The sequence below is a fragment of the Rattus norvegicus genome, chromosome X, assembly GCF_021556685.1.
Source record: "Rattus norvegicus strain SHRSP/BbbUtx chromosome X, alternate assembly SHRSP_T2T, whole genome shotgun sequence".
In the NCBI taxonomy this organism is placed as follows: domain Eukaryota; kingdom Metazoa; phylum Chordata; class Mammalia; order Rodentia; family Muridae; genus Rattus; species Rattus norvegicus.
This window is the reverse complement of record NC_141554.1, coordinates 106583883-106593043: the sequence shown is the minus strand read 5'-3', so window position 1 is coordinate 106593043 and position 9161 is coordinate 106583883. Positions and strand designations below refer to the sequence as shown.

The following is a 9161-nucleotide window of genomic DNA, read 5'->3' as shown; positions in this document are numbered from 1 at the left end:
AAACCATATACAAAGTCAATTGATATAAGATGATATAATAGAAAAATTCCACTTGAAACATATATACTGTCTTCAAGGAATGCACGAATGATCCTGAAAATACCCTTATACCTAAAGAGTAGCACCTCAAAAAGAAATAGAAGAAAAGCTTCACTACAAAATACACCACATATCTTCAAGTTGAACTGGGTCTGGTTGGACTTCAAGACTGGTCAAAGTTTGTAACATCTGCCCCTTTCTACTCTTCACGATTGGATTGAGAATGCCTGTAACTAATTCACCATGCTTCTGCCACTACTTCCAACACGAGTGAGTGCTATGTGACAAAACTTTTCCTGTGCAGAGAGTGCATGCTAAGTGTGACATTGCAATGAGTAAACTCAAAATGAACTTCATCTTTTTTAATTAGTAATTATTTTATTTATTTATATTCCAGATGTTACCCCTTTCTTGTCCCCCCTTCCAGGATTTTTATTTAATAACATTTTTTAATATAAAATGCTAAAAGTAATCTAATAACAAGAAATCCATATAAAGCTATTACTTGTTATACTGACATTTTAATACTTTTCACAGTCTATATAAATAATAGGAGGGAAATGAATAAGTCATTAATTTACATTTTTATTCAATGTATTAAATGCCATGTTATAAAAGAAACTATACATGAATTATGTTTTATCATTTTTCTTCCTAACAAGAAAATGGAATTTCTTATTACCTAAACCAGAATTAATGTGAATGGTTTTTTACTACTTTGCAACTTAATTTTTGCTGGTGTTCTTGTTTATTATTTCAGTGAGTATTATGAATAAAGTTCAGTTTATTTTTAATTATAATTTATTATTATTGTGTATATCTGTGTGCATCATGTACATCATGTATGTATTGTGTATGTGTGGTGGTAGTGGTGGTGGTGGTGGTGGGGTGGTGGTCTGTGTATGTGTGTGTGTGTGTGTGTATGTGCACGTGAAGTGTGTATGTGATTATTGAGTCACATCAAACCCATGGAATGCATGTGAAAGTTGGAGAACAAGCCTTAGAAATAGGTTCTTACTTTCCACCATGGCATTCAAGTACTCAAATTTAGCAATTGTTCTTTTTGCACAATCCCAATGGCCTAAAATCCAATTAATTTTAACAATGATTTTATTGAGTTGCTCTGAAATCCAGAATGTTAACTTTTCAGAGTAGAAACACATCATGCTCATTTTTTCTTCCTTACTACGTATTTAAAACGCAGTCCATTTTATTGCAACAATAAAACACTGAGCAGGAACAAGTGTATTTTCAGTTGTTTGGTTACTAAGTTATTGAGTGTTAGTAATGTTAACATTTCAACATGTGATTAACAACTAAATTCTAATTTCCAAGGAACCTAGTATGCTAGTTACCTTTATAAATACATCAACATTACAATCATTAATCCTTTGTTTCTTACCACAATTTATATATACTATGTGGCATTTCAATTTATGGCACACAACATTTTGGATTGACCAAATATTTAGGACTCAATATACATATTTGGCTGAAATAAAGCACAATGAACAGAGCAACTATAATAGAAAGGAAGCAGCAAGAAATTCAAAGAGAACAATGTATACTAGGAAACCTACATGGTACAGTAAGACAAAATGGCTCTGTGTAAATGAATAGCAGTCAGTGTTGTGACTGGGCTCCTAAATGTCCTTCCCAGTTCATACTGGTCTCAAGCTGATGGTTCCAAGGCAGGCAGTTGAAAGTTGTGAGCAGACTAGTTCAAGAACGGCTCCAGAGTAGCTGATAGAAACTTTATAGCAGACTAGTTGAAGGCTGCAAATCAGTGAAATCAAACTCCTGAAGGCTGTGTTAGGACTCTCTGCTCTCTCTGTGTTTCTCCTCTCTGCTCCCTGGCCTTATGAGTTGAAAGGACCTCCCTCTGCCAAAGTTCTTTATCATGTTCTGTCTTGCCAAAGTCCCAGAGCAAAAAAACCTTAGTGAAAGTCTAAAACAAGGAAGCAAAGTTCTCTTCCTTACCAGTCTCTTATTGCAGGCATTTTGCACAATGACAGAAGAGAGACATCAAAGAGATGTAAGAATACCTCCAAGATGATAACATCGAGTCCTTGAATTCTGCGGAAGAGATCCAACATCATGAAGTCCACTTTGCATTGAAGAGAATATGTGTCAAGAATGAGGAAGATGAAGCGTGGGGTCCAAGCACATAAAACAACTTTCTAGGTTCACTGACAACAGATAAAACAGAGACATGCCCAGCCTCTGAATGGCTTCAGGCAGGAACTTGTCTTTTCATTCTGCTGCCTACAATAATATCAGAAACTAATCCTTGTCCAATGAGTATGAAATAAAGAACTGAGGCACTGCAGTCTGAGGAAAGGAGAGGAGGTAACCACTTACAGTTGAAGACATTAATAGTTAGTGATTATAAATTCTTTTTCCCACTGTTAAATACAGAAGATTTCCTGTAAGAAACTAAAGATAGCCTTAAATGTGAAAGTTTAATACAACTTAAGGGATAAAAGTATTGGCTTCTATAATCACCTGGCCTTCCCAAATACATCCAGGGAAAGTTATATTGACCCTGTTGGTGCCAAGTTCCTAAAAGAAAATCTCAGTGAGGATATGGGTATAAGCTATCATGACCTGCTGATCCATATCATATTTGTCAGTAAGAAGGTTATTAATGACAATGGACAAAAGACTCAAAGGAACTCTCAGCTCTTCCATTTTTAGTTAGGGTGATTCTTTATAAAGGTCAGTTACATGTCTATATTTCCTGACTATAGTTCCTACAATATAAGAATCTTACATGTGAAATCTGTAGAATTCATGAAAGAACACTGAGTGCTCAAAGGGCACATATCAGTGTGGAAAATTGGTTGGACTGTGCAATTCACTCTGAAAAAGTAATCCAGTTCATGTCACCCCGCTGTGCGGCCTGTAGCATCGCCTTCAGTTGGACCTGCACATCAGCAAGCTTCTGTCGGTCTAAAGTACCCTGAAAATACCAGCGTTCATAGCAATGCACAGGGATAGGGTAAATCACGTATTTCAGCTCCATTAGTGGTAGTAAGTTTTCCAGGACTCTCATGAGCATGGACATTGTAATGGGGTTAGAAGCAAAACTAAGCACACGGAGGTGGGAACAGTGGCTGAGGGCAGGGAGAAGAGAAAATATTGTAGAATCTGTTATAAGACAGTGATTTATCTCTAGATGCTGCAGGGTACCAGAGACATTCTCCATAAGCGTTTGTAAAGGCTCACAATCTTCCCACGATATTGGGTTGTTACTGAGATTCAGCAGCTTGAGGTGGGCAGCCTGAGGACACTGGGACAGAAATCTGAAGTCACGGTAAGAAAGCTCACAGAAAGGCAAATTCAAATAATCCAGATCATGTGGCAGGACTCTGTAGGAGAAAACAGAGAAGCACTGCTGAAGAATAAGGAATTGGTGAGGAGAGCTGTAGCTGCGAATCTAGACCAAACTACTTTGCACATACATTGCCGCAGCAACAACAGCGTGGACTTTAATTCACTTAATAGGTATATGGCTTTAAGAACTGTACTTCTCCACTCTCAGATTTGTAATCTTCAGAACATGTACAAAGTAGTGTTATGCTCAGTTCTGTGAAACAGTAAGTGAAAAAAATTAACCTACCTGGTACTTACAATCCATGGGGAACCAATTCTACTCTTTGGTAGAATAAGGTCAGAAATAACAGCCAAATTCATGTCTCTAAATCACAAAATTCTAGGCCTAATTCTTGAGCATAACACATGAACAAAAATGATCTGACATTATGAAATGGAGATCATTTGATGGTGCATCTGTAAGCATTGCAGAATAACTTCTTCCACCACTGCGCTTCCAAGTTCATCTCTAGATTGCTGGAGAAAGGCTATGCCTTTTTCATTAATCTATTTTGGACCCTGTATGGTGTGAGTGTGAGTGTGGTTGGCTGAATAAATGAATGGATGCAACTAATTTTGATAAACCTACCTTTTCCCTTATTAGAAATAAAGTGCTCTACTGGACAGTTTCAAATTTCCATTAGCGATACTGCCGACATTCTCATCACAACGGATCCCAAAGTGTCTTGGGAATGCTATAGAATTCATCCCTTTCTGAACAACAGAGTGTCTAGGAAACCCAGAACCTCCCCTCCAATTCTTTTTTTTTTTTTTTTTGGTTCTTTTTTTTCGGAGCTGGGGACCGAACCCAGGGCCTTGCGCCTGCTAGGCAAGCGCTCTACCACTGAGCTAAATCCCCAACCCCTCCCCTCCAATTCTTACCTGAGCAATTTGTGTAGACGATTTGTTAGGCAGAAAAAAGACAAGTTTAGCTCCTGAAGGTTGTCCATTCGCTCAAGTTGTGTGAGGAAACTTTTGAATATCTTCGCATTCAGAGATGTGAGGGTGATTTTAGACAAACTAAGACTGTCCAGGTGAACCATCTGAGACAAAAGGGTGTTGATATCATTCAAGGAAGCCTGATCAACTGCCAGGTGATCAATACACAACAGATTCAGAAGTTTCAGGGTATTGTTGTAGTCAGACAGTTTATCAACTTGCAAATCACGGCAGCAGAGGTGTAAGGCCCCAGAGCTCTGTTCAACTTTACTCAGAAGCAAAGACAAAAATGTGCTTGTTCTCAAGGTACCGTCAAGGGAAAGGTCGACTAGTAATTCAGTAGGATATCTGGACAACTGAACCTCAGATCCTAAATTTACAGTGCTATGTTTTCCTTTTCTTTTGCGGGAAGAGGTTTGAGTGTAAGAACAAGAGTGAAAACAGAAAGGAGATTTGGTCCTGATTGGAAAGCACGTGGTTCTGCAGTTAGCATCCTGCCTCAAATCCAGGATCTTCAGTTTGGAGCCTCTGTAGGGGAAAGAGGAGATAACACATACGAGAGTTAGTACATTTTAATATAATCCAAGAGCATTAATGATGACATATGGGGGCGGGGAACCCTCTCATTCTTCATTCCGTAAAGCAAACAGTAGCAAGCATTTCCTATGAAAATACAGCATATAGTATTTTCTGTCCTGTATTTTACGTTACTACTAACCCATTTCAGTTTATCTTCTATGTAATATTCATCATGTAAACCAAACATTTGTATCCTCACTCACTCACATCTTCTACATAATTAAAACCTCTCTAAGACACTGTATTCTTTTAAATGACTTCAGCTGAGGAAGCATAAAGAGTGAAAGAGCCAGAGAGGGTAGAGAACACCAAGGAAACCAGACCCTCTAAAACAACAGAATCACTGCATATTTAAATGCACAGAGACTGAGACAGTATGAACAGGGCCTGCAAGTCTGCACCAGATGGGGCCCAAGAGCTGAAAGGAGAACCGAACACACATGATCCTACCCCTTATCCCGAAGTTAAATCCAATTGATAACCATTTACAAAGGACAATTGTATTTCTTCCAATGGAGTCACACTGGGGAAACTACTCCACATCCAAAGGTAGACTAGATGCTCAGCAGAAGATGGATAACAGGAAACCAACTCAGTGGCACCTTTGGGGGTTCCTTGTCTCATAATGTTATGCCAGGAATTTTTCATTTCTATTTTTAAATTTTGTTTATATATTCAATGTTTCATCTTTTTTACCCTACAGGTCCTTTGCATATGTATTATGGTTTTTAGTTTTGTGTGTTTATGGATTTCTTAACTGTGCAATAGAGTGGGTCTATGCTTCTGTATCTTTTTTTGTGACTCCTCCTCGGCTCTTTTCCTTCTCTTTGCTTGTTCTGTCCTATTCTGATTTGTTAGTTTTATTTTATTTTCCCTTAGAATTCTGTTTGCTTTCTAAGAAGAGACAAAAAAAAAGTGAGAAAGAAGGCGGGGAGGGACTAGGAGGAATAGAGGGAGGGGAGGCCATATTAGGATATGAAAAAAATCTAATTTTAATAAAAGAAAAAATAAAAACAAAACCAAACCTCAACAGTTAGAACAAATACTCCCCCCATTAACTGTGGGCACTCGCCATTAACTGTCTCTAGTGTGCCTTATTTCTCTGCTGCTACAGCCTGAAGTTTAACCTGTTGTTGTCTTACCATGTCACCATCATACAGAGTCTTACCGAGAAGCAGAGTTGGGGGCAGGAAGAACTTGAAGACCGTCAATCATGGCTTTTAAGAGTGCACTGTGTGTTTCATGTGATCTTAATTTTCCGACGTGGAGACAGAAAAAAGGCCAAACCTTCACGATTGCGGTCAGTGTCTTCTTATGCCCACCCAAGAAGGCAGCACAGAACAATGGGATGAGAAGTTCTCTCGGGATCTCCTCAAGTGACTGGATTATTATAGGCTCGTTCTTGAGTAGACACTGCATAGCAAGATCTAACAGTGAGGCTGGGTCCTTGAGGTCCATCTTTATAAACCTATATCAGGACGACAAAAAAATGTTCAGTTTTGACCCGGTGCTAACGATGTAGAAAACTATAGAGTAAATGTATGAGTCAGACCATGACTTCTAGACATCTCTGCTATTGTCACAGGATAGACATTGGTGAGTATATAAATTATAATTAACATGTTAAAGTGACATTTGGAATCAGAAATGGGTTAGAAGGCAATATTATGTAGTTACCTACTTTGTAATATTTCCTCTGCAAAGAATATAAAACAACAAGAAGTAGAAATGTGAACATACATAAAAGTAATGTCTTCATTTTTATGGAAGAAAAAAACTAAACCATAAAAATTAACTGCAATTAAAAGAGATGGAATGAAACCCCAGCAACTCATCATAACTATACTTTCTGGCAGGTGAAGAGAGATCAAAATTTCAAAAGATACACTTCAAAAGTGATGGTATGGGGCTTCAAGTTGATCTAATACAACAGGCACAAAGATCGCATCCAAAATAAACCCAAATTAAGAATACTATATCTTGTGTTGGGGATTTAGCTCAGTGGTAGAGCGCTTGCCTACCAAGCTCAAGGCCCTGGGTTCGGTCCCCAGCTCCAAAAAAAAAAAAAAAAAAAAGAAAAAAGAAAAAAAATACTATATCTTTAAGGTAATATTACAATGTAAATTTGTTAACAAATAAACATGGGCATGAAATAAGAAATATGATGATTCAAAACTGAAGTCTTTGAAACACAAAGCTTCTAGGGAACCGTAAGAGTAAGGACCAGAAAATCATTGCTAGGCACTTTGGAAAACGTGGGCAAATAAGCAAAGAAGGGAAATTAAGGGTCTAGAATGATAAAAGAAATAATGAATCAGAATACCCAAACAAAAAGACATAGTTAAAAAGTTGGAAAAGTTTGGAGTGACAGCAAGCAACACAATTAAACATTACTTTTATGTATGCAACACAATAATCAAAGTGAAGAAGAACTACAAGAGCAAACATTAAAACTACTAGTTAATAGTATTTCAGTTTTTCACTTACCTAGTCTTTGTTCCGTATTATAGAAGCCCGTACAAACTAAACACTGTTCTTCAATAGAGTACCTTGTCGACTAAGATAAAGTCATCCTACTCAAAAGCAAAGAATTCCATTTACTTGAAGCTTCTTAGAACTATTATCCCAGTATATACAACACTTAAGAAATCCTGAAAATATATACCAAGCTTTAAAAAGATAGGTTTCTTTTATAGCTTAAACGTACAAGAACGGCTGATTGCATCCTCCATCCTCTTGGTCAAGAACTGTGGTAAGTTTATGTTCAACAAAAGTCAAAACTGTCTTTCAAAAAGGAGGGATTTGCTAGATTGTGGAACCAAAGGGTGGTTTCAAAAATTGTTTTTTTTTTTTTTTTTTTTTTTTTTTTTTTTTTTTTTTTTTTTAGCTGAGGACGGTTTCACAAATTGTTACAAATGCTGGTGAAATTTGTTCCAGAATTTGAAGCTCATGACAGTTTACAAGGTCAGCATGTTCCTGGGTGTATATGTAAATGTTCAGGGAGTTTTTCTCAAAGTTCTTGGTTGTGATTAAAGTCTGGTTTAACAGTACCCCACAGATTTCCCTTTGAGGGTCCCAAAGCAATAATACTGTAATTTGATTTTTCCTTGACAATTCTTAACATTAAGATGATATCAGTTCTCCTAAACCAATCTATATATTTTAATGTAACTTCAAAACTATCTGTAAACATTTTATGGAATATTATGAGTTAATGATAAAGTTCACATTAAAGAATATACATGACCAGTTAAGAATACATGGAAAGAAAGATCCATGAGAAGGGAGTTATGATGCCAGATGAGAGAATACTATAGAAATCTAATTACAGCACCATAGTGGTGATGAAAAACAGACCAACAGCCCATTGGAACAGCTTAGAAAGTCTGGGAATAGAGTTCTATGCCAAGGAAATTAGTATACTTTAAATGTGCTGTGGAAAAACCACTGGAACAAATATGGACATGCAATGTATGGAGCTAGAGCAAATAAGAAATTTAGAAAAAAAGTGAATAAATCCAAGATACATGCCACATACAGAATAACTGAAGATTAATTGAGGATAAAAGCCTAATAATTAAGCCATATAATATTTTGAAGAAAACACGCAAAATTCTTCTTTAACAGCACTATAAGGAGCAAGATTTCTAAATGCAATTCACATTTTAGAAGTAATGGGAATGACTGATAATCTAATCATATTAAAATAAAAGGATTTCAAAATATGAATCATATGTAAATCAGATGACAAAATGGGATGATGTATTCATAACACATATTGAGACATTTGGATAATAGACTATATATCTAACTAAGGTTTAGAGACAAAGGATTGAAAGTCTGGTATAGAAATGGAAGAATAATACTCACTGATAATTCACATAAAAGACGTGGTAGAAAAGATTTGTGGGAAAAGGGTTAAAAGGTGCTGGAGGCATTCAGATAAAATGGAGTGTGACAGTGTGATTCGGGTAAGCAGAGTATACTATATATGTAAATAAATTGACTATATATGTAAATAAATTGACTATATATGTAAATAGATTGACTATATATGTAAATAGATTGACTATATATGTAAATAGATTGACTATACATGTAAATAGATTGACTATACATGTAAATAGATTGACTATACATGTAAATAGATTGACTATACATGTAAATAGATTGACTATACATGTAAATAGATTGACTATACATGTAAATAGATTGACTATACATGTAAA

At 36.3% G+C, this 9161-nt stretch overlaps 1 protein-coding gene across 1 annotated transcript; it reads right to left on the bottom strand.

Annotated features, from left to right (window-relative positions):
* Positions 1-397: 397 nt before the first annotated feature.
* On the bottom strand, positions 398-7686 carry Pramex2 (PRAME like, X-linked 2). Its single transcript, XM_087600998.1, has 4 exons — positions 7420-7686; positions 6101-6400; positions 4297-4881; positions 398-3410 (listed from the first exon to the last, which is right to left on the bottom strand). The coding sequence occupies exons 2-4, from the start codon at positions 6388-6390 to the stop codon at positions 2897-2899; spliced, it is 1389 nt and encodes a 462-aa protein (XP_087457124.1). The 5' UTR covers positions 6391-6400; positions 7420-7686; the 3' UTR covers positions 398-2896.
* Between the last annotated feature and the right edge of the window lie 1475 nt (positions 7687-9161).